A 26,964-nucleotide genomic window follows, 5' to 3' on the forward strand; every position below is an offset into this window, starting at 1 on the left:
CAATGTTAGAATGTAGCAACAATAAGAGAAAAAGTCCAAAGAATGTGTACAGTACTTGACTGCAGACGTGCAGTTGTGTAAGCCAGTTCTGCTTTGCAGCAGACGCATTGCACTTTATCTTCTTTATTGAAGTGTGAAATGAGGCCAAACTTTGGACATTGTGTCTTTTACTCACTCTTTCCTCCTGGCTTGCACTTATTTACGTAAGAGTGCAGTAACATAAGCCTGTGTGGAAAAATAATCACGGCAAAATCTAACGACATAGCGAAACATCTGCAATATAAAATTAGAAACATACAATTTAAAAAGCTCTGATACAGTAGACCATAAAAACCGTGATATGGCAAGGGATGAGTGAAGAGTGCTGTGGTTTAAAAAGAGTAAAGGGGAAAAAAGAGATGAGTATCTTCAGTTATTTCAGATTTTTACATGCAAGTCATGTAAAATGTAAAAATGTTGTAACCCTTGTGCTGTATTTTGTCCAATTCTTTGATCTTTCCATCAAAGGCACTTCCCGTCAAAGGGAACGGATTGAAAGAAGACACCAGGTTTTTAGCACGTTTCGTACAACCACAGTACAGTAAAAACCAACTTCCAAGCGATATGTTATAGTTTCATCCATCCATTTTCTATAGCCGTTTATCCTCACTAGGGTCGCTACCTTGCTGGTGCCTATCCGTAGGCGGGGGACACCCTCAACTGGTGGCCAGCCAATTGCAGTGCGCATAGGGAAGAACAACAATTCACGCACCCAATCACACCTAAGGACAAGTTAGAGTGTCCAATACAGCTAGCATGCATGTTTTTAAAATGTGGGAGGAAGCCAGAGTGCCAGGAAAGAACCCAAGCAAGCATGGGGAGAACATGCAAACTCCACACAGGGGGGGCCAGAGCGAGCTGGGATTGTGAACTGTGAGGTGGACGTGCTAACCAATCTTCTACTGTGCTGCCCTGTTAAAGTTTCGAAAAACAAAATATAATTTTCATCTACATGTAACAGATAATATCCAAAATATAACATTAATTAATGACTAATTAAGGAGAAATGCACTCAAAATGAACTTAGTAGTTTAATTCATAACTTCAAAATCATTATTATTATTATTTTTTTTTGAAAGGTAGTAGTGAGATAAAAATTTCCTCAGTTGTCCTCATCCGAATTTCCAAAATCAGTTGGAATGTTTTATATAAATGAAAACATACTACGTCAAACAATAGCCACATTAAATCACAGGGCATGGAGCATGTGTATTAAACTAATTTCTCAGTCTCAGTTTAGAATTCATCAGAATGCAAAAATAACCGACAATTTGGTGTGTTTTCATTACTGATTAATTGTGATGATATCAATTAATCATGACACGTCAATGTTAGAAGGGGAGCGGGATCATTTGCAAACCCGACCTCTTTCTCTTCCTTCCTTTTCTTCCTGGTCCACTATTCAGATGTTTTCAGCTTTCAACTCTGCAGGAGTTGACATTTTCCTGACACTTTGCGTGCATTCACCTGACAGGCTTCCCAGGTTTCTTACCAGGATGGAAAACACATTTGCCTCCTTGCATCTGACACATATCAAAGTTGGCACAGTTTAATATTTAATACACACAGTTGGTACTGACTTCTTTCACTCACTCTGTGTTCATTAGGAAACACAGAGTAAATACAGTAAACACAGAAGAAAAAGTCCCGATGCTTTGGCAGAATTCCTCATACATTCCCAAAAACTTGCATGGTATGTATACTGGATTCTCCGAATTGCCCTTAGCTGAGTTTGTAAGAGACTGTTTATTTGTCACTGTTCAGTGTATATTCAGCCCACCACCCAAAGATGGCTGACATGGGCACCAGTGAGCCATGACCCTTGAGGGGCAAGCGGTTAGGAAAATGGATGGAAATACAACAGAAAAAAAATAACAATACAAAAAAGCTGTCAGGATTAGCCGTACAATTAAAAGTCCTTAAAATCTACAATACTACAGTTGTACGATAATCATTCGGGGATATAACACTTTGTGCCTAATTTACGAAAATATTTTTAAAAAACGACTCTTTTATTGGTATGGTGCCTAATATTACGATATGGTGTACCTAATGGCCAAAAAACATGAGTCAATGTTATGAATAAACATTCCTTTTTTTTCCATTTTCAAACTCTGATTTGTAATGTTACAAGAACATTTTTATAATAACCATATTATTGACAGGAAAAGTCAAGATTTTTCCGGGAATATAGTTGCTTTTTTAAAATAATAAAGTCCTAATATGCTTTGACACAATGCAGGCACGTTCGTTTTACGATGCTTGATCGTAATAGATCGTGTGGATTTATTGCATGTGAATTGTCATATTGGGTTGTTTGACTTTTCCTCGGCAGGCTACGTTTCAATGTTACACTGGCGAGGACGGCTGCCAATCAGTGTAAATGCTTTTCAGGCATCTCAGATTGGCATGATTGCTGTGTCTACATCTGCTCAAAGACATGTTGAGAAACAACCTGGACTCCCTCCATCAGCCTTCCTTAGCTACATTAGTAGCTCAAAAAAACAACATTCGGTATTTTAGTAATTCATTATGCTGTTGTTAAACATGTCTGAGCAATACTTCCAGATGTGGTTTTTTTTGACTATTTAATCTGTGTGTTTCTTTTCCCATGAAGATGAAAAGGACGATTATATATTTTAGATGCTGCTAACTAGATCAGAGATTGGTAATGCAGCTAACTTGCGAAAATTACCATCTGACAAAAGTCATTAGTGGAATTGGATTTTGCATTACGTAAGGTTCAAATTTTACAAACGTTGACATTTAAAAATCTTGGCGTGTCGTGAAAATAGTCACAGCATTTTCAGAAAATGTTACCAAGTTACAAGAATAAATATGACAAAAAGTCCCACCCACATTTTCTAACGCCAATGATAAGCTAACCTTTGCCTCTTCCCCAAATACAAAGAACAGACATACTTCTCAGACATTAATAATCTCTCACTTGAACAGTATAGTATTTCAAACTTATTTAATATAGCTTTGTTTTAACTTACTTGCAAATACATTTGAATGTACTTGTTGCATAATTCCTAAGAGTGTAGCATTTGCGCAGGTATTAAACTTAACTATTAAAATAATAAATTGAACACATTAATATTCTTCATTTTTAATATTTATTATGTATCATTGTCTCTAGTGCATGATTTTAGTTTAGCATTTTTTTAAAGCCACAACGTATTGACATGTGCATATCCTGTGGCATAATGGGGGAACATTCAAACATACAAGTATGTTTGAACATATTTGCAATTATTTGCAGTTTGAACATATTTGAAAATGTTTGAACAAACATGTAAATACGTTCAAATGTACTTGCAAAGACAATTGAACATATTTGCCAGGCACGCTGACAGTTCCACACTTCCAAAACATACTTTCAGATTCTTTTTTAATTGATCGTAGTATATATAGTATATATAGGGCCACCAACCAAGACACAATAAATAAATAAATAAATAAATAATTTCCAAAAACACATCAAATTTCCAATGTCAGCTTTGTGATGGATGGCTGCAATTGTTTCTTCAGAAAGAAAACGTTCATATCTTTGATCAAAATTAAAGCAATAGATCCAATTTACTGCTGAATTGAAAAACATCTTGCAATAGGAATAAAAGTGAGACCTGTGTTTTAGATTTGAAGTCCAATGTACAGTATCTCCTTGGGATGCTATTCGATGAACTGATGGAAACAGCTAGCATACACCAGCTACAGCTGAAGAACATGGGGTAGACGCGAAAAAAAAAAAAAGAAAAAAGCTCTGTAACAGCAGAATTATTTTTAAAAACAACATTGCAACCACTGTACATGCCGCACATTAATTATGCTGCAGCTGTAGAGTGGAAAGAGTCTTTTATGGGGAAGTCTTTTTACAAGCCGAGCAAAGCCAACATCGCACACGCAATAAATCAGCACAATCATCCTTTTCGCGCGCCCCCACTGAAGACGAGTTATAAACAAAGATTACAAATGTGTTCTTTTGGTTCCCGCCATTGTTGCTTAGCGCATGGGGAGCCTGGCCTTCGTCTCGGTGTGGCTGCGACGCCGTGACGCTGAAATGGTTTCAAAAATGTGAGCGCATCTGACAAAATCTGTGGATTTTATTTGTGTTCTGTCAAAAGGTATGCGTCCCTTTGCTATGCTATGCTAACCAGCTAGCTAAGAAGTTTGGCCTTCAGAATACAGTCAAAAAACATTGGGCTAGAATGCTTAGCGGCAGTGGGGAGGTAAGTGTTTTGAAGAGTTCAAAATTTCGTTGCGACAAGAGCTACACAGGCGAATGTCTAGCGATCAACCTTGTGGTTACCTCTAACGACCATGAGTTACATTCGTTAGTAATTATGAACTTTTTATAACCACCATGAAACCCACCATATAAACAATTAAAAATAATAATCAGAAGCAGACTGTGAAGCCAAGACTTAATTTTCTCAATACGTGGCAAAGCAACAACACTTAGCACCCACATCGTTGCCAAATTGGCACACAGCGCTCACACAATTTATGCTAGTAAATCGTTTATAATACAATTAGAAGCATTTGTGGAGTAAAAGCTTTGCCCCGCCTTTCACAGCCTCATTTTTCAGCTGATGGTCAACCAGAGAACCAGAGAAAATTCCAACACAGTAACACTCAGCTCTGTCAAAATAGATTGAAAACGCCAACATGATGGGAGGTCGGCCGTGGCCCTTTGATGAATGATGTGACGTAAGATTGTTGAAACTCAGCTGCCGAAACGACCTAGAAAAAAATCTGACATTAATTTATAAGCTAACTCTCTCTTGGATTTTTGGGGAAAATGTAGAAAAATCTTTGCTCTCTAATTCTTACGTAAAAGAAGCGCTAGCTGTGTTTTTGATCACTGTCGGCTATTATTAGCTCTTTGTGCAAGACAGACACAAGTCAAGAGGCAAAAGGTGAAACGTTTGTTGCTACTTGCAGGATTCACTTATCACTTTTGAACATTTGAACTTTTGCATTTTTTTTAAACTATTTTTGCAGTTACTTCAGCCTTATCCAAACACTAAAATAATGTCTGCTTTTTTTTAATGAAAACTACTCTTGTAGGGTTTCCCAATTTTCATAATGCTATGTTGCCCCGCCCCTTTTGCACCCTTGTTTCACACTTCAGCTGAAGCATATTACCCACAATTGTTTTAACAACTGTGTAAAGTGGACTAATTTTATTGTGCTACAGTTTTTTGTGGTGGATAAATCAATCATTATGGATAACATAAGCAAGTTTATTATTTATTTTGATTTATTGACATACGAACAACTAGAATGGAAGACAAAAGCCAAGTTATTGGCTGTTTGTTAGGTATTGCAAACATAAGTAACAAGAAGGATAATTTATAGTGCTTAAGTAAAATAACACTAATTTAATCATTCATTTGATATACTGTATATACAGTGAACCCCCTCTAGTGAATTAAATAATTCATTCGGGGTTGGGATCATAAGGCAAAATCGTCATATGGCGGGCAATAGAAACCTATGGTAATTAGCTGCTGTGTATAAGAAGGCAGGTAAAAAAGCATCAAAATTGTTGATACATATTAAAAATTGGTAAAAAAAATAGTATAGTAAATGCTACTTATATATAATATACATGTATACAATTAAATACAATAATAAATAAAAAAATATATAAAGGATTTATTTATCTTTGAGTGACGTGGCGTGAGCCTGTTATGGCCATATTCCCTCGCAAGGGTAGCCTAGTTTAACCTAGTTTACACTTCTTCATATTTCTTGATTATCTACTGCTTCATTTCCATACTAAACATCTCCTTATAACTCACACTAGGATCAAGTGTTTAGCATGTTGGCATCTTAGTGACAACATCTTAGTGACACCGTGACACCGACCAATAGCAGACCAGCATCTTAGTGACACGTTGCAGCACAAACATTTTGAGGAGAAAATAAGAGCAATTACCTAAAAACGCCTGAAGATGGAGGAAAAACAACATAAACACAGCCAACTCCTAGGATCATGACAGTTGATGATGTTGTAAAATTAAATGTGTAAAGGTTGAAGATTACTTTGAAATTTGTTATTTTACCCAGAAACTTGAAGTCATAAATAGCATTTCACCACATCAAATTATGTGGTGGGCCGGATCTGTCCCCTGGGCCTTGAGTTTGATACCTGTGACATATACTTAACGACTGGCACTAACACTGGAAACCAATGCCATATCATAAAATGACAGCATCCTTGACTGTTTCTTTCGTCCTTGATCAGTGATTATGAATTATGATTTTTTTATTTTATCTGGTGAGTTGATATTGGTACCTCTGTGATCCGATTGGAAAAAAAAAAAAAAGTTGTGAGGACACAAGCTCGCCGCTTGTCCATGAATGCAGCTATGGAGGCCAACTTCAAAATAAAAGTCTGCAATGGCTACTGTATTGACGTTCATGTGCCATTTGTAGTCTTTATTTTACAGTTGAACGTCGCATAACACCGATGCCTTTGTGATGTGTGTTGTTAACCTTGGTAGGTCTTTTTGGGGGGGGATCACCGGTGGGGTACACCTTGGATTCGTCACATGCCAATTCCAGACAGAGTTTTCAGTGTACCTAAACATTTTTTTGCAATGTTGGCACACAAGAAGAACATGCAGACCTCAAACAGAAAGACCAAAATTGAAATTCCATCCCCAGCTCGTGGAATTGTGATCCGGACATGCCTGCTAGACCACCACGCTGCCAGATGATAAGTTAACCATTCATTTAGTCTAATGAACCAATCATTTAGGATTCTCTAAAGCATCCACTCATATTCCCGAATGGGATATCCGGGGGGGTGGGGGGGTCCTATAGCTGTGAAACCCTTACAACAGGGTAGTCCATGAGGGCCGCTATCCTGCAGGTTTTTGATGTTTCCAAGACACCTGATTCAAATGATCAGGATCGTTATCTTGTTTCTGCTGAGTTTGCTGATGTGATGGTCATTTGAATGTGTGTTGGAGGAGGAAAACAATGCAAAATTCAAAACAAAAATTCAAAAACAATGCAAAGTAGTGTTTCTCAAGGACCAAGTTTGGACAGCCCTGGCTTACAACATATTTAAAAGATGTCTCTACTGTAGTTACATGAGAGTATCTCACATGAGTACAGAAATCACAAATCATAACACTCAGAATAGGCAAAGTTCATTTAAATAACACTTACCTGTAGCATGTTGCAACTTCCCCAGTGATCTTGATGCAAGGGTATTTGGTGGTGGAAATGTTGTCTGAACACTCTTCACTGTCAGTGTGAAAATAATAACAGGAAAATAACATTTGAAGAAGTAATTCAACCAAAAAGGGAGGTCCCGTTGGAATGAAAGTGTCGGCCGAAAGTTACCTGAATCGGGCGTCCTCCTGGCGCTGTGACAGCGGTGAGCCTCCAGGGAGGAGCAGCAACATCCAGGTGACGATGGCGAGCAGCCTTCGAGCGCGTCCGGGGAACATGACGCTCGATCCGGGCTTCTGTCACCCACAGCCACCCGCAAGTTGAATAAGCCCCGCGGTGGTAATGCGGGGGCCGTGCGTGCACCAAAAATTGTCAAGCGGCCATCCGCGGACCCTCCCACTCGCCATGCGCAAGTTGTGGTATATCGAGAGGCCCTATCGTAGCGATTTATGGTGATTATTTTTCATTATTTCACTTTCAAAAAGCATGATTGTTTTTTCTAACGTTCGAGTGCGGCCAGCTTCAGAACTTGAACTCTGCCGCCACCTTGGGCTTATAGATGGAAGCTCCAAACGATTGGAAAACCTCATCGGCCACTTAATTCGGTACACTTTTGTGACCAAAAGAGAGCGAATAAACACATCTTTGCACCATTTTAGCCGAGGAGCACGCCCCATCGCCGAATTTGCGAAATTAATGGTAAAAATAGATAAAAATAAACACTTATTTTCAGTCGCCTTTGCAGACTCATTTTGACAACATATTTTAAAATCTATACTAACAGGACCAAATTTTTTCAGGCATTGTTTCTGAAATGAGTTTAATGACTAGCCCAAAGCACAGCTTTCAATAATAATAATAATAATAATAGTAATAATAATAATAATAGTAATAATAATCTTTTTCCAAACAATATCATTTTATTCCACAGATATTTTTCTGTAGCGAAATATTAATAATGATATGTGTATCATGAAAATCTTATTTAAAAAAAAAAACTTAAGAAACAATGGTGTCTGGTTTTAATTGAAGCCCAGCCTATCACACAGTTGGACAAAATGTTGGATAGCAGGTAATTAATACATCAATGTTGGCTGCAATTTTGTCAAAATAATTTTTATTTATTCATTTAGTTGTCTAGCATAGTATAATGTAACATGACATGTCTGTAAAACATGTACATATTTGTAAAGGCAGAGCACAGCGGATGGTATACTAAGACACAGGAATGTCTAAAATGCTTCAATCTAAGCATTAAACAATTTTACGCTATGGTCTTACGTGTGCGGAATTTCTGCAGAAACATTTTGACAGCAATTGTTGTTTGTATTCAAAACGTCACATGAGGACCACAATTTGAACCCAGAAGCAGACAGGAGAGGGATCTGGAGGATTAAGAAGGATGCACAAAATCTTAATCAAAGAGAGCTTCGTAAATACGTGAACCTGCATGGAAAACCTACTCTGAAACCACACAGAAAATTAGGCTCCAAAATTTAGATTCAGAGAGAAAATTAGGAGAGAAATTCAGAGAGAAATTAGGAAGACAGCTTCAGATGAACATTCTGAAAACGTGTCAAGTACTGTCAAGTATCAAGCTTGCATCCTGAGACCCAGGAAATGAATTTGTGTCCATTGTCTCAGCTTGACAGCAAAAGCTAATTGTGTTCCAACCCAAACACAGTACATATCATTAGAAAGGCAAGGATGTCCTCTAAGCACACCAGAACTTAGAAGGGTGGCTCATTTGAGTCAAACGATTAATAAACCAATAATGTTGTTTACGTGAGCACAAATGAACAGCCTGGTTCTCAGTAGGATATGACATAAAGCAAACTTTAGGACCATAGCAACTGCATGGCAATTTAGACATCCAGGAACACATAAGCACCCACTAGTAACAAGATTATACAGCCCCCAATGTTACAAAGGTCACAAATGCGTGACCATTTTGACAAAGGTGACAAATGAATGACCATAGCAACTGATATCACAAAAAACATTTTACTTGGTTTTTGGTGTAAAGAAATTACCAGAGGAAATCCAGATGGAATACACTTTGGTCATCTACAATTCAAATCTAATCTTTCTTCCACTCATCATATAATGCTCCTAAATACTGAACTATGAGCAACTCGAGATAAAACCCTTTCCTGTGGATGACCCAAGTGCGATTACGAACACGAGCGCAACCAGCGGCCAGGCTGACCCATGTGCGGTGTTACATGGCGGAGAGGCCTGTAAGCATATCTGTGTGAAACCAGAGGTGTGCGGTGTTACTTTACAGATGCCACCACCTTAACCTCTTTAAGTCAGTTCCTGGTAAGATATAACTTCTTCTATCATTAAATCATTCATTTTGCAGAGAATGTCTGAAAAGCTGTTTAAGTATTTATTTGATATTCTTAATTAATATCAATACTAGCATACCATTAATAGTATGCTAAGAATCCTCAGTGTAAGTCATTCTTGCGCACGAGGAGCTCAGCTTTGACATACTATGTCGATAATGAGGAAAAACCGTGACATCTGTGTCCTACTAGTACCACTAGTAAGCAGACCTGTCAAAATTTTAGGTCTGGGAATGAGGACAATCTATTATCATGTGGTGTAAAATAATAATATATTTTGTAAAAACAGTATCGATTATATGTAGCTTTTTGCTATGCATGTCAGCATGGTCTCTGGTAAGTAAAAAAAAATAGAGGAAAATAATTTGTTTTTTTGGTTTCCTATGTATCCCGATGTAACATGTTTTCCTTAAAGAGACAGTTTGTAAGATTTAGACCGTTTTTCATTAAAAAAAGAATCAATTAAATGATTGTAAATTTCTAAAACTTGCAAATGAATGTGTTCTTAATGACCAACATCATGTTTTAAATGTAATCATAGGTCTAGTTATCATTAAATGATATTACATGGGGGTTGGTACTTCTCCTGAGGCGGCCATGTTTGTTATAGCTACAGACAATGGTAAATGCAGCACCTCCTGCTGTCCGTAATGAAAAACAGTCTAAATCTTATTCACTATCTCTTTAAATTGCATTAAATGAATGGAATTTTTCTGTGATTTTTCCCATTTGTTCATAAATACATATTTTGTATAGAATAAACATGGCTGAAATGAACTAAAAATAAATGATAAAAGATACAATGAAATGCAAAAATCCAGAGGAAAATGTGCCGATAAAAATGAAACTTTGCAATGATTGCAGTGAAGTGTGAAGAATTGAAGAAAATAAGTGTCTCATTTTGTGCGACACCTTCATAATGATATACATGACGGAAGAAGTTGGAAACGCACAATGAAGAAGTCATGATGTCACGTTGAATACAGAAGCACTGTATACTTACTGCTGAGCTGTAAATAGAGTAATTAAGAAAAATAAAAAACAAAAAAAAACAAGACTGGTTGTTTGTAACAACACATGGACCAAAGTCAAATTTCTGGTAATGGCCCAGATGGTGGCTCTAAAGTTTGATCCCATCATACTAATATTTTCTTTGTCCTCACAAGTAAAACAATTAAGCACACAAGATGATGACAGCTCTCATAAACCAGAAAAGACGTGAAAAAAAAATCTGTATACTCCCAGGGCAACTTTCACATATTAATAACAGGACATCTGTATATTAACCAAAGGCTATATTTCAAGGACACGGAAGATTTTTTTTATTCTTTACTGTCAATAGAAACAAGCTTTCGATTTTGAATGGCGGGAGTACTGCTTCTTGCCACTAGATGGCTCTTTCAGCCAAGATATCAGCACCCCTCCCTTTCAACCTCCCTCCCTCCTTCATTCCTCTTCTTATTTCAGCACCCTCGTCACCAGTAGCCACAAAATGGATGACAGCTTTTAGTGCAAGCAGGGTGCGTCACAACGACGGCGGCAGCGGCAAGGCTGTGCCATTTACCTTCCCCGTTTCCATGCCTCAGCAACCCGAGCTGTCCGATAATGAGGGATGTTGCTAGGGCTCACACTCTCATATATAGAGGGAAAATGGGGCGGGATTGGTCGGCGTGGCCTTGTTTAGCCCCCATCCACAACACCCCAATCCCAGAGACAATAACAAAGCAAGCATTTTCATACTTCGGCTTACGTCACTCCTGCTTTTGCATATGTACAATATTTTATGTACATATATGTGATGCAATTTTGGTGCTTAGTTATACCCTCCGCAGGAATTCATTTATGGCTTACTTCATTGCAGATAACTTTTCATTTAGGGGCCTCTAATGCAGTGGCCCACATTCACCAGATAGCGCTGTTTAGCTTTTCAATTTTTTTCGACCCCCCCTTTTTAAGTCAAAAGCTCATTTCAGCCTTTTTATTTGGGAAGACCTTGTCTGGGTGAAAAGGTGTTTACAAATGACTACACATAGTCAATTACCAGCATTCGATGGCTTCATAAAGTAATGTCTTACATTCCTGTTGATTGCAAATTGAGCTTCATCTAGCTATGATTCTGATGGCACTTGGCTAGCCAAAAAGGGGATTTCTGATAGTAACCGCCTCATTTTCCAAAATTGTTGATCGCTGATCTCATGGAAGACTACAAAAAGGCCGCATTTTCCTGTTAAAATTGTGAAATTCCAAGGATGTAGTCTTTTAAATTTAAAAAAGGTCTCTAAAGCGTAGATCTCTAACTCCTGGTTGTTTTTGATGCTGCTCTCTTAAACACACTTGGTTCAAATGATGAGGATCATTTTCAGGCTCCTGCAGAGCTTGCTTATGAGCTAAAAAAATTGGAATCAGGTGTGTTAAAGAGAGCAGCATCAAAAACAAGCAGGATTGCGGCCCTCGAGGACTGGAGTTTGTGACCTATGTGTTTAAGATATCATCGATCATCACAATAATTATCCATTAAAGCACAGGTGTCGGACTCCAGTCCTCGAGGGCCGGTATCCTACATGTTTTCAAACCTTTTCCATCAAAAACACCTGATTCAAATGTTTGGGATCATTTTGAAGCTCCTGCAGAGCTTGCTAATTAGATAATCATTTGAATCAGGTGTGTTTGGGAAAGAAAACCAGAAAACATGCTGGATGCCGGACCTCGAGGACTGGAGTTCGACACCTGTGCTTTAATGGATAATTATTGTGATGATCGATGATATCTTAAACACATAGGTCACAAACTCCAGTCCTCGAGGGCCGCAATCCTGCTTGTTTTTGATGCTGCTCTCTTGAGTTCAGCATTAAACATTCAGCATTGGAGTTCGACCATTAAACAAACTTTAATGATTAAAGTTTGTTATCGCTCAATTGTCATTTTCAATATTTATAAAAAACATGAAATATTTAATACAAAATTTATCAAATATAAAATGAGAAAAAAACAGTTAATAAGATGCATCGAGATGCATCTCAATGTGAGAGAATAAGGCAGCACATATTTGAGTGGGTGTCACGTGACGAGCCTCGTATAATTTTGTGACAACTCGGCAGCCCCCGTGCGGTTTTGTTTTCCGAAAGCTGGCTTGCAGCACTGCCGGTCTGCACACAGCCAGAGAAGAGTTGCCCGGTTCTTAACCGGCTAACTGACGCTAACAGCCTGCGTCACCTTGTCGCACTCATCGAACTCGTCTCGGCGTCACACACGCACTGATGCGTTAACAGGCCCGCTAATCGAGCTGAAAGGATGAGAAACACTGTCTTAATTATTTATTTTGATATCATTATTGTCTCAAGGTCACTTCGTTTTTTTTTTTTTTTTTCTTGTAAAGCAAGCTGCTCAGTACAGAGAGAACACAGCCGGAAGCGCTCAAACATGTTAGTGCCTTTTTTTGCCCACATAAAGCCACTAATTCTTTTTTCATTACCCTTGACTAACTTTGTGCATGTCATTCCTCGCTCGTTGTTCATGATCCTCTTACGGCAGTTTAAATCACAGCATGCTATGCTACCTCTTTTTTTCTATCTATCTGCATGGATTTTTAGATTAAAACCACTAGCGGCGTTAAAGCAAGCGCATGCATATGCATAGATTTAATTAGTGGATGCACTCCAATCAGTATGGAAATGGACCTGTCGTTGACTCATGCATGGCTGCAACCAGATTAAACAGAAGGTGTGACGTTATGACAATAAAGTCATGGGGTTATACAAATAAAGTCAAAATGATTTGGTAAACTGAGTTGCAAGGTCACAAAAAAGCTTGAATTGTTCAAAGAATTAAAGTCGTTACAGTTATACAACGGTTATGCACAGAAAGATTAATTTAGTCTCCTACATATTCACCAATCACAACTTGGAAATTGTTTTTTTTTTCTTTGCCTGGATCTATACTGTGTGATATGCAGGAAAAACTCACAGGTTCTGTTTTTGAACTCAGGCATAAGCCCTATCTAACAATTTTAGTTTTTTTGTGGCATTTTGTGGCATGTTTGCGTAACCATGTTGAAGTAAGAGGAGAAATACAAGCAGACCCCATCTAATAGAAAAGTAGCACTTTGTCACCATCTTGTGGCACTTACATTTAACTATAAAATAATTTCACAATGGTATAAGAATTCAAATTAAAGTTTGCGTAAACTTGTGCATCACATAATTTCAGCCCCTGGTCCCCCCAAAAAATAATCAGTTTAGGTAACTGCTCAAAGCTCATTGCAAGTGCTTTTACTGTAGAAAAAAATAACTCGTAGATACTGTCCGCATAAATGAGAGAAATTTGGAATTTTAGAACGTCTCTATAAGATCATAGCATCCAATCACTTTACTTCAATTCTCTTCCTGTACTTCACACCTATTTGAAATCAATCCTTCCATTTTGTGACGACGCTTCTCCTCACAAGGGTCGCTGGCTTGCAGGTGCCTATCACAGCTTTCTACAGGAAGTAGGCAGGGGACACCCTGAGCTGGATGCCAGCCTAGTGCATTCATGCGCTCAATCACAACTAAGGGCAATTTAGGGTGTCCAATACACCCGTCATTCATGCTTTTGGAATGTGGGAGGAAGCAGGTGTGCCCAGAGAGAACCAACGCGGGCATGGGGAGAAAATGCAAACTCCACAAAGGAAGGCCGGAGTCGGCTTAAATTGAACTCAGGATCCCGAACTGTGAAGCAGATATGCTAAACACTCGATCACAGTGCTGTCGTTCTATTTGAAATATTTCAATTAATTTCGTTTTGTCTCTCAGAAATTCCATGCAATTTCTGATTTGCAATTTCTTGGAACAAAGTGGAGCCCTCGTTAACTTATTGTCTGCTTTTACCTTGTTGGTGAGACAGCAGGTTAATAAGCAATTTCCTTTCTGTCATTTCAACACCTCAGTGGTTTCGCTGCACCACGTATACCGATACTGTCTCACTATTCACCGGCGTCATCTATGCGACCGGTAAATCATCTGCTACCCAAAGAGAATGATTTTATCTTTGTAATATTATTACATTATTCTCAGCTTTCTCTCTGTCCCTCTCTCTCCCTCTCCCTGAAATTACACATCACAATGTCTGTTACATGATAATCCACACATTTTTATAATATTAAATTTAAAATATTATTGATCTATGGACATTTGACAGGTTTACATCGGCTTATTCTTCTATAAATGTTACAAATCATACACAAAAAGGGTTATTCAAAACTCGTTTTCACTGTTAAAACGCTGTTGTGATGCCGACATTGTATTTTGATTGTCATTAAAGGTGAACATGGAAGCACAATTGTACGGACAGCAAGAAAAAAGGAAAATCCCTAAGCCGATTTAACTGTTTATCAGCAGCCGACATCACATTGAGCCTCGGATTGGAAACTGCCTCCATATAACCGCACGTGTACTGATCAATATAAATATCCTCCCGGTGTCCTTGGGAGAACAAAATCTCACCCCTCCCTATGTGTTTTTATTGCAGCATGTACAGTAATGGCGGATGCTTTGAACTCCTGCTTCCTCTCTAGCGTCACATCAGATGCAGATAACGGGAATTGGATTCCTCGAAGCCTTTGTGACCTCATACACAACAGTGAGCTTCGTGTGGTGAACAATCCAAAAAAGAAATGGGAAGATGAAGCTGGCCTTTAAGATTACATGTCTGGTGGACCTTCTTGAGAGAATGGTAGCAACGAAGTGGCCCAAGATTTGTTTGGATTTTTGTTAGCGTTTTTTTCTCATCACAATACTCACAGGACTATATTGTTTATCCTCTTAATACATAAATGCACCTGACTTATACGATTGCAGCTTTATGAGTCACAAAGAGTATTGGTAACCTTTAAACATTTGTGCTTTTAAAAAGTACAATATTGCAGAGCAGTGGTTCCCAACCTTTTTTCAGTAATGTACATCCTGTGAAATATGTTTTCAGCCAAGTACCTCTTAACCAGTACGAGCATTTTTGGGTTAAAAAAAAAGTCTTAAAACATGCCATCAGTGTTCAATTTCTTAAACTTTAGAACCCTTCAAATTTCATTCTTTTGGTCCACAAAAAAAAAAAAAAAAAATCAACACCGGGTATCAAAAAGAAAAAAAAAAAAATGTCCACAAAAATTAAATAATTAAAATAGATATTTTTCCACAGAGAAAATATTAAACATAAAGCCTCTTGTTTGGGTATTTAAGTAGAGATCTATCACAAAATAAATCATTCACTTAATTATTAATAAATATTTGTCCACGAAAAATAATCAACTTAAGTACAACATAAAATTACAAATGCCTGTCCAGAGAAGAATATTCAACTTCAAGTGTCCTCTTTTGAGATCATGGTAGAGAACTGTTCACAAAAATAAATCATTAACTTGACAGGTAACGAGAGATGGTACGTGACACGTTGAGTTCAACCATTTGTATGGGGGGACAATGTGGGTTTTTAAAATAAGGAAATTGAATGACCTACTGAACATAAAATTTGTTTTACTTATATGTTCCTGAAACATTTAACGAACTCAATAATTATTTTTAAGGGATTTTTGCATGATACTTTTCTTTGTTTTATTTAAAATCTCGAGTTCCCCCCTGGAGTTCCTTCAAGTACCCCCAGGGGTACCGGTACCCCCATCTGAGAACCACTGTTGTAGAGTACTGAATCCAAATATTTGTTTTTTTGCGTTGGAAAAAAAAATTAATAACATTTTAGTCTTGCAAAATTGTGACCTTTTTTTCCAGTTTAGCGCAGTAACAAAATAGCAAGAGTAAACAGAAAGACGGATGCGAGTTCTCTGCTTTAATTCCTTCGGACGGGCAGAATGTGGTTGCGGCTAGAGATGCCGACGAGCAGATGGCGGCAACGAGGCAATCCATGCAGGGAAAATGTGAATTAGGAGATTGTTCCGGCAGGCCTCTTTGCACTAATGTGACATTTTACAGATCTAAACAATGCTACCAAAACACCACGTCTTGGAGAAAAGAAATTATATTAAAAAAAAAAAAAAACCAGTGCTGTTATATAAGAGGATTTTCTGCCAGTTTTCAGGGTTTTTTTGTACTTTGCTTTTCCCATGTGATTAACATCTTCTTCCGCTCTTCCGTGACTCCCATCCAGCCTGCCGCTAATGCCCAAGGGCACCTTCTGGACCCAAGTGACCCGGATGAGGAGAGGGATGATAAACAAAAGGTTCAAGTGGTCATTGGTTGTATTTGGAAATACCCTCAAATGTATTGTTTTTACATTAATTAAAAATGTCTTTTACTGTACATTATTACTTTGGTTGTTGACATTATGAATATTCATATAATGCATTATATGGTACACAAAAAACATAAATCAAAACTCAATATTCTTATGGTTTAAATTTTTCAAAGCAGGTATCATTTGCCCAGATAACAGCTTTGCATATCTTGTTTTTTCAGCTTCTTGGCTTTATGACCAAGACTGACTTTCATTCTCCAGCTGTGGAATATCAAGAGGTAAAAGCTTGAGTTTCTTGATCTCTTAAAATGTTTGAAACCATTTGAAGTTGAAATTGAGTGTTTCCAAACTTTTGGTTGGTACTGTATGGTTTTTGTGTGTGTGTGTGTGTGTGTGTGTGTCAATTCCTTTAATTTTTCATCAATTTCCATAGAAAGTCCATTTATTCATTTTCCATAGGCGCTTAATCTCACAAGGCTTGCTGGTGCCTATCTCAGCAGTCTAAGAGTAGTAGGCAAGGACACTGGTTGCTAGCCAATCACAGGGCATACAGAGACAAACAACCATTCACACACCCAACCAACATTAAGGACCATTTAGAGTCTCCAGCACACCTGCCATGCACATTTCTGGAGTCTGTGAGGAAGCCGGAGAAAATCAAGGCAGGCTTGGGGAGAACATGCAAACTCCACACAGAAAGGCCGGAGGCCCCCCCCCCCCATAGAAAGTGTCCAACTAAATATGAACCAAATAAGTCAAAATCAGGAAAAGCCCTGTCACTTTCAACATCATCAACAATCCAATGGTTGATGCTGCTTAGCCAGTTGTCAATCACCAGCCACACCTCCCTGAAGTCTTTGCACTTTTCTCCTTGTGATTGATTCAGTCTTCACACTTGTCACTCAAAGTTTCAAGATGTCAGAAGGAGGGAAGGGTCGGACAACATTTTGGGAAAAAGTCAAACAAGGACAACAGCAGGGGAAATTCATCACAGAGGAATTTTGAAGCCTTTTTTGGGGAATGAGTCATCACTCGACAGATGAAAATCAACGGATGAAATTAAGTGGAAAATGTAGATTTTTGGGCGGTTTTTTCCCCCTCATTTTGATTAGAATAAGAGCTGAAAGAAATAAGTTGACCATGTCTGGTACATCGGTTTTAAGAATACAGTAGGTTGACTAAAATACAGTTCACTTGCTTGACTTACGACTACACTACTTTGTAGCCAAATGGCCGACGGTGCTTCAAAAACACTGTCTGATTTATGGTGGGCTTTCACTAAAGATAATATTAGCACATGAAGCTAACCAAAACAGAGGAAAGATCTTCCCAAAAAATCACAAAGGCTGTTTTATCTGAGAATCATTTCAAACAATCTATAGTGGCTTAGTAGAAGGCAGTCAAGCATGAAACATGCCTGGCCTGTTCACTAAGAAGTAGAACAGGAAGCTATTAGCTAGCCGTTATTAGCCTCATATTAGCTAACAGGCAGTTCCACTTTCAAGTTTATTCATGGATATTGCTGAGGCATCATCTGGAAATGATCGGAAATGAGCACTATTACATGTGTAATGCAAATATAGCAGTATGTAAGTATATAAGTATAGTATGGTACATTAGACACTCCAAATTGAGTGGCCATTCATCTCTACATGCCCTGCGATTGCTTGGCAGTTGAGGGTGTATCCCGCTGTGCTGTTTAAAGACAGGTGGGATAGGCACCAGCAAGTCCGTCACCCCCCTGAGGACAATTGGTTAAGAAAATGGATGGATGGATGATAAATAATGAGTATGCACTCACTTCCCACCAAGATTTAACCCTCGGTTATTTCAAAAAACAGAATAATTGATTTTCAAGAGATTTGGTAGTCAGAGGTTCTACCGATTTAAAATGACATCACTGATGCTCAGGTTACAACCCACCATCACAGTTCGCATTCATTTGGGGTCAAATAGAGCAGGGATCCAGCAGTCGAAGCAGAGGCGGTGAAAGTTATGTCAGATAACACACCTTTTATTTGTATGTCACATGCAAGACTGGGGTGGAACAAAAATCAAAGGTCATGATTTTTCAATCAAATGGCAGACATGTTTGGGGTTGTTGGTAGAAATCATATGTGGTATTTTTTCAATGAAGAAGATTTGTATGAATGAGCAGAAGAAAATCTCAGGCCATTGAAGGAGACTGCATATGAGAGGCTCTTAAGAATGAAATGAATTCATGTGATCTGCAAGAAGTAAAGAAGCTGTGGCAAGTGTGACCTTAATGCCTCAGATTATATCTTGGATTGAAAGACAAACATCTGTCATGCAACCATCCAACTAAAGCACATATTATTGGGAGTTTACAGATTTAAATAAAAATAAATACTGTATTAGTATAAAAAAAATACTCTGACCCTTCAGGTTGAAGAGGACACTTCAAAAAGAGAGAAATGGGCGTCTTTTTAGGATGAGGTATTCATCCTGGAGGGAGGCCTTTATTTCGACTTATTTTTCACAACCTAAGAAGGGTAATTAATTAAAATATCTATTGTTGCATTCAAGTCATGTGTAGTATTCAGTGTATTCCGTGTCACTTGTTCCTAGGTAGACTTCGTAGGGCACCAAATACAACTCATATTACAGACAATGCAATAACAGTTTAAGCTTTTTTAGTGGTGTATTTTTAAAAGTGTAGAAAAAAAATGGATGCACGCTCATTGTGGAAATGTAGACGCGTGCAGACCATAAGGAAATTTGGAAAAAGCCCCACCCTGTGGGAAAGCAATTTTCAACACATTCCTTTGACCGAATATCTGATGAAGTTAACAAGGTAAATCGGTGCTAAACAAACATCATATGGTACAATCATAACTGCCTTAAATCCCCCTCTGCTCAAAAAAAAAAAAAAAATCACATTGTGACCAAACCCATGAAATGGATATTGTAGCAAGCTTGTAGCAATATAATGGAATTACATCAGATCCTTTTCTGAGTGTATTTATTGTTTTTATTTTTTTTCCTTACTGCAATAATAATAATATTAATACAAAAATGGACGCTTATGTGGTTTAACAGACGGTTTGGGATTGCAGCGCTTAGACACAGGTCACTCTCAATTCATAACGCCAGGCAGATTTGTGCATGCGAATGTCTCAGTGACATCAAACAGACGCACGGCGAGCAGACGCGACCTGTGGGTGGACTCGCCCCACCCCCATGGTCATCATGATATGATGATGAGATGGTTAATAAAGTTATGGATAGCGCAACAAAAGTGGAATTGATGGGAGGTAGGGGGATTTGCTTTAATCTGGCAGGAGGTTTAGCCATGGCGGGATTATTTAATGTTACGCGGGAAGCTTTAGGTGTCACATGGCTACGAAGTCTGGCGATGGTTGGAGATGGGGAGGGTATTGTGGGGGTATTGTACCTCAGTGATGACAAAGTGATAAATATAGTAAGTGGAACTATCCAGGTAATAGAATTGATCACCATCACATCGGAAGAAGAGCATATATCGCAGTACAGTAAAAATATTAAAATGTCCATAGAATTTTTCATTTTCAACAATAAAATGTAAACTTTAACAAAAATGGAAATAAGTGGAAATAAAATAAACAATGTTTTGTTGTTTCAAGGCTTGAGTAAAGAACAATAAAACAAAGGGAACTAGAATAGGAATGTAATCGAGGTGCTTTTTTTCACCTACTAATAGGTAACTTTTATCATTTTTTTTTAAATCTCCTGCTACCATTATAGTGGTTGCATGAATCAGGTGCATGTAAAACAATAGTCCTCCCCTTGTTAAAAAAAAACAAAACAAAAAACACTTAATCCGTGCATAAAACTATCACCAAAAAGGAAGTAATTCTTATTAATTATCAAATGTACGTAGCGTTAAGCAACTTCCATGTTCTCATTCTATGGTTTCATCCTCTGAAGTCGAACAAATGAAGTGACACAGAGTCCTTCTAATCAAGTAAGTAACATGCCATTGACTGCCCCACGTTAAGAAGCCATTGCAAATAATTAGGGGTAGGAGGACAGGGTTTTTTTTTCCACAAGTCGATCAAGGAGAACAACATCCAAGACCCCCTCCTTCCCACCGCTTTAGTGATAATCCGTTCCCACCACAACAAGGTCAGATTAAAGCTTTCCCGGAAATGCCTGGCTACAACATGAACAAGCGAAGGGGTCAAAGGGAAATCTGACCAGTGATCCACCCAAGCATTCATCAGGGCTTGACTAACCCTTAAAAACACTCATGAAGGAATAAATGTCTATTTTCTAGTTAATGTGTGACATGGGGGCGGCAGAAGCGATTTCCGCGGCAGCAAATTCGGCAGTATAGACCGTAGGAACGAGCATCGGTGCAGAAAACGAATCCTCGGCATGGAATTGATGGGAAGTTGCGTTGCATGAAGGAGATCATGATGAACTGGCTGTGCTGACGGCTCATCAATAGAAGCGGAAGCAGCGACGGAGGCTGAGAGGTGCAGGAAAGGATTGGAGATTAAACATTCCTGTGGCAAATGTCATACATTTTACACTAAGATTTATTGTGGTGCGACAAGAGTTTGGCATGGCTAGTGTTAAGTCACAAAATTCTTATTGGTTGAAGATGGAGTCAGTGATTAAGAGAATGGCAACTAATGTTGAACACAGTAATAGTAGTACCAGTAGCATACAGTTAATTTTAGCAGGCAAAAATGACACAGCGCCATAATTTTAAATACCCATGGGACAAGAAGAAAAAAGAAAAAAAAGAATTTATCCGCTCAATTTTCAAATAAGATGCAAGTACAGTTTCATTTAGAAATGTCATGATCCCGATCGCGTGAAATTGGAACCGATCATATAATTTTTGGCTGAGAGGAATTGAGAGAAAAGTTTCGGGTTTTTTTTTTATTTTTTTAGGTGCTACAGAGCAACAAAATAATACTGAGTGATAATGATATGAGGGCTGGGAAAAATTAGGGTGAATAATTTTTTTTTTTTAAAAAAGCTCCATTAGAACCATTTACACCACTGTTTTCCTCATATAGCCTTCTTGCAAACGTACACACTGTTGCAATGGCAACCAGTGAGACAGACTCCTCCCAAAAACAGGGTAAGTTTGAGATCATTTCCAATGAAGAAAATGTTAACTTGTTGCACAGGGGAAAAAAGCATACCGCAACAGTACTTCAGAAAACAAACAAACAAAAAAACATGTATGCAAAGACCATCTTGGCATGCAGCTCCATTGTTCGTCTCAGTGCACCATAATGGCTGCTGCTGTTTGTGTGCTTAAAAAAACTTACTGATCTAGTAGTCTTTCATTAAAGACAATATTAGCGCATGGAGCTTACCAAAATAAAGGAAAACCCTCTCAAAAAGCACTAGCGTTATGTAATTCAAAAGTAAACCTGCCACTAAGATCAAAATATCAAGCTTGGTTTTAGCTGTTCAAATTTTAAGCAGTAGGGCAAAGTCAAGCATGAAATGTGTCAAACAGTGTTTGTCAAGAAGAAGAAAAAAGGAAGAAGAAAGGAAATGAAAGTACTGATATCATAGAAGTTCAGGCAAATCCACTCAAGTTTAATCATGCAGTATTGTTGAAGCCTTGTCTATAAGTCACTTTGAGAACATTATTTCATATGTAATAACATTATGTTTGTCTGAGCTAAATGGACACACTTTTGTCTCCCTTTTGTGCTGTCACAATGCTCGTTTCTATGATTCCACTCATGTGATCATATGTGTGAGCGAGAGCATCCGTGTGTGTTCAAGGATCAGGAGATAACAAGAAGCCCACAACCTCTGCTCAGAGGTTAGTGGAGATGCCGGGCCTTGGCACGCAAGGTTAAACGCGACGTGAAGGCGAGATGCCGCCTGGAAAGGTCAACGTTGCTCATAACGCATCTGGGTACCGCACGCCAACCACAACACAAACCACGAAAGAAAAAAAATGGGGAAAAAGGAAGGCAGTGGCATATAAGCAATATATCATAAAGTAAATGATTCAAAATGTCTGCCTGGTGGCCGTGCGGTCGTACGGTTGCACACAGTTGCAAACTAACATGTGTTCTGTGTCCTTGCTGCCAAGTAAATGAATCACCCTCATGGCAAGGACACGCAACACACGTGATGACCGAGCCTCCGCGGTAACGAGCTCTGGTAGGTAATCGAATCTAAGGGGCGCCGTCACAATGTGGAAAAACTTAGACGGTCTTCCCAAGGTCGGACAAGGTGAAGACAACAAGTATACGGATTCATCAGGACCCGATGAGCGAGGACCTCCAGCTCTCATTGACTTGGAGCAGACAAATAACACCGAGAGCAAAAAAATAAGACTTCATCAATCAATACAGTCAAGGAGTACACAAGTATATTACTCCCACACCTGAAAAACAAAGTGTCATGCCATGTGATTTAACATTAAATCTATTCTGATAAATGCAAAATTTGCCATTGTTTATATATGTCAGCAGCCTGTATCTGTTTTTTTTTTCCCTAGGGAAAAAAATCAAGGGATGATTTTTTTAATCGAATGAGGTTATGGTTCTAATATGAAAAGAAAGTCAAAACATTCAAAGCAATAGTCATTCTTAAAAGTCACATTTTTCACTTGAGTAAGTCTCAATATTTGAAGAATAAATTTGTTTTCCAAGAATTAAATCATCACTTTTTTTTGTATAGGAAAGGTGAGTTGCATTTCATAAAAATATATAAATAACTAACTAAATAAATAAGATGCATGTGTTTGTGCCATTGTGGGAGGGACCTAAGGCCGCTTATATCTTTATCAGTGAAATACTATGACTTTCATCACACGTTTGCGTCCGTCTTTCCTGTAACACCACCTGTCAAAACTTACACCTGCTTTTACCTGGTCTAAATACTATTCTACTTTCTGTCACCAAATTATCAGGTGTACCAAGGTCGTCCAAAAATCATTCAAACAAACAAACAAGATTTTTTTTTTTTTTCCAGAATTTCTAGCGAGGCACAACACGATTGTGCCAAATTCCAAGATATGGTGAAAAGGACTTGCCTTGGCATGAAAATGAAGATGCTCAAATTTGCCTTATTTGAGTGGAAAATCAGTTTCATTTAGGAGAACAAAGTATTTACAAGGACTCATAATATTAAGAGTAAATCATAAGGTAAGTAGTCTTCAAACTGCCAGCAAGATTTGAATGCTATCTACATTGCTACTAGCATAGTGGCAGGACTTATTCATAACTTTGTCTTTCCAAAAATAAATGTTACTACTTTGCTGTTATATTTTCTGGAGTATTCAATCAATAAAAACATAAGAGGACATTCAACTTACCTGGGATGGGTCATGTTGGCGCTGATGTCATATGCAGCAGTGGATATCAGCAAACGATTGTCAACATTCCTCAGATTTGTATGTCTAGTCAGCCTCTGATGATCTACTGTAGTGTTGTCTCGCTACAAGTTATAGTAGAATAATTAAGACTTGAATTAGAGGTATAAGATGAGTCCAGATTAACGATTTTCCAAAACATCATTTGAGTAACGTTCTAGCATATGTTTTTTGCTTGCCAAACAGCTTACCTCTGCGCTTTCCCATGCAGATGGTAGACCAAAAGAACACCGGGATCATGTGGTTTCATCCCGCCGGTCTTCCCAAGCTTTCGCTCACCATAAGCGTTGCAGGCGAGGTGAGACCGCGTCAGGCACGAATCGTTCCAGACGATGCAGTTTGTTAAATTAGCGGCAGTTCTGGAGGGCATCTTTGTTGAGTTTAAGTTTTTCTTTTTTTATACGGACCCGGGAAGGGCACAGGGGAGTGCCCCTAGGGGGTGCGGGGTAACAGGCTATGGTCTTTGCCAAGAGCCATATGGTCCCTGGATAACCACAGAGAAAGCTGTGTCACTCTTTGGCAGGATATCAAAACAGGGGAGTTTCATAATGCTTCTGTTTGGGATCATCACAGGCAGAATTGGGCCAAGGAACATTTGGGCGAGATTTGGACCACAAGTATTATAGTCCTAATTCTTTTCCCGTTATGACATCAGTCGCCATTGTCATGTATCTGTCACCTTTGTCGTAATGGTCATTTTCACGTATTTATTACCTTTGTCATGTTGGGTCCTCTTATTACCTTTTGTGAGTGATTTATTCCTTTATGTATCAGTTGCTATGCGGTGCAAATGTTTTTTTGTTTTTTTTAATTGTTATTAATGGTTGATTTCAGGATATTTAAGCTCTAGGTCGTCAGTGAGTTGTCAGAGTCAAGCTGAGCTCTCAACCTGTCATATCAAGCAGATTCCCTAGTTTCCTTTGGAGTCTAGTTTCCAAGACTAGTTTCCTGAGTTGTAATTATGTTGCATTTTTGCATAGAAACACTTTGTATTTTTCCTCTTATCTTAGGTGTCCTGTCTTTGCTCCTCACAGGCCATATTACTGTTAGTAATATAGGAGGATCAAATTTGGTAGCAATTAAGACAAAACCTCTTGGACAAGATCCTTATTTGATATCCACCTGGAAATAGCAAAATTGAGTCCAAAATTGCCTCCTCAAACTGGTGGCTTCCTTTCTGTTGGATTTATGGTAGGAGTTGGTTACTCATGAAAATTCTGTAAAGTGCAACTGGCTTCTGGGGTCGAATGATGGAAAGGGCAGGGGGATAACAGAAGAAAACAAACAAAAAAGTCAGCTTTTAATAAATCTTCTAGGGTAGAAAGTCTTTGAATGAGCGCCCAATTAAGACCTTAATGGCTATCATTGTTTTGTTGGTTTCTAGTCTATGATTTGTCCTATTTGCCATGTTTAGACATGCTAATAAGGTCACCTAGCCTGAATAAAGAGTCTGCAGTCCAAAAACAATTGGAATTTTGAACAAACAACAAAGTGTCAGCTGCTGATAATCATGCGTTTGGTGCTATTGAATTCAAAACCCAAAAGACACTGATGTATTGTTTTAATATTAAAAAGCTCCTTGGATGTAATTAAGCTTATCATGGGGAAGGAAAAGATTCCTCTGTGACAAAGACAAAATGCTTGGAAAAAAAAGTTGAAGTGGCGCATGCTTTAAGAATTCATTTCCCGGGTATACAATTACTTTTCATTAAGGCTGAATGAAGCTCTGTCGTTGCTGTAATAACACAGCAGCCGCAAAGCAACGGCAGTGTTCCAAAGCGAGCCTTGTGAGATTTATGTCATGCGCGTTTGCACTGTTTGCTGGTGATGCTCGGAACAAAGAAAGCAATCCTTTGACCTGCGAGGGAAGGAATTTGTCTTTGGGGTAGGCAGCTTTACGACTTTGGTCCTGGAACTTGAAAGGTAATGAATGGAAATCCCATCCCGAAGGTATTTCCGATATTTCACCGGAACTGCTGACTCTTACCGAAGCCTCTCCCCAACATCGATAGATTGTATCCGGACTCGCTTGCCTCCAAAAGACCATCACACACACTCCCTCTTGAATGACAATATGTCGTTTATTTTCTATATCTTAAAGGTTTATTATTTACAAACAAAATAAAGCAAAAATAAAAGAAAAATCAAAAGGATATTTTGACAAACATTGTTTGTCTGCATATTGTTGTAAGAAAGTTTACATTAATCTTTCTTTTCCTCCGCAAAGAAACTCAGTAAACCGAAATGTGGCTCTCGTCCTCCGCGGAAATTCTTTTTGCATCTCTATTTTTCTTCCGCCTAAACCAAACAAACCGATGAACGACGACTAAAAAAAAAAAAAAGGAACATACAAACATATGTGCTGGTATGTTGAGGATCTCTATGCTGCTAATGTGTAAGCTTGTTACATTGCCATTAATGCCCATCTGGGATCTGTGATAGGTAGAGCGAGGAAAGAAAAAAAATGAAAGCACATAGTTGGGAAGCACTCCCTCAGAAGGCAAGTAGAAGAAAAATGAGACAAAAATAAAAAAACTGAAAAAAAAACAGCATAAAGCAACAGTCCCGCAATGCGTAGTCACCCATTCCTATTTAACTATTGCAGAATGATGATTAAGTGCTCCTAGTTGGAAATCTGCCACCAAGAATAAGTTCAGCTTTCTAATCAAAAAGTGCAATTTGTGAAACAAAGACAACATTTTTCTTTTTCTTCTTCTTTTTTTTGCTTTGGCCGGTTTCCACACACAAACATCAGTGGCGAGCTACAAAAAACAAAAGGTAAGAAAAGAGCTCGGCGTT

General features: G+C 38.4%; 1 protein-coding gene across 2 annotated transcripts in view; it reads right to left on the reverse strand.

Moving 5' to 3' along the window:
- Positions 1-24,631, reverse strand: part of ccbe1 (collagen and calcium binding EGF domains 1) — a 54,318-nt gene extending 29,687 nt beyond the window's left edge. Inside the window, exons 1-4 of one of the 2 annotated variants that reach the window (XM_088435224.1) lie at positions 24,357-24,631; positions 24,109-24,230; positions 7,405-7,529; positions 7,228-7,305 (exon numbers count right to left, since the gene is read on the reverse strand). In XM_088435224.1, the coding sequence (XP_088291350.1) occupies positions 7,228-7,305; positions 7,405-7,511 (185 nt within the window). In that variant the 5' untranslated portion in view covers positions 7,512-7,529; positions 24,109-24,230; positions 24,357-24,631. Of the gene's footprint in view, positions 1-7,227; positions 7,306-7,404; positions 7,530-11,148; positions 11,186-24,108; positions 24,231-24,356 lie in introns of those variants that run through there. The other variant, XM_088435223.1, reaches the window with a different exon arrangement.
- Between the last annotated feature and the right edge of the window lie 2,333 nt (positions 24,632-26,964).

This window comes from Hippichthys cyanospilos, chromosome 15, assembly GCF_059441005.1.
Source record: "Hippichthys cyanospilos isolate Australia breed blue-spotted pipefish chromosome 15, RoL_Hcya_1.0, whole genome shotgun sequence".
Taxonomy (NCBI): Eukaryota; Metazoa; Chordata; class Actinopteri; order Syngnathiformes; family Syngnathidae; genus Hippichthys; species Hippichthys cyanospilos.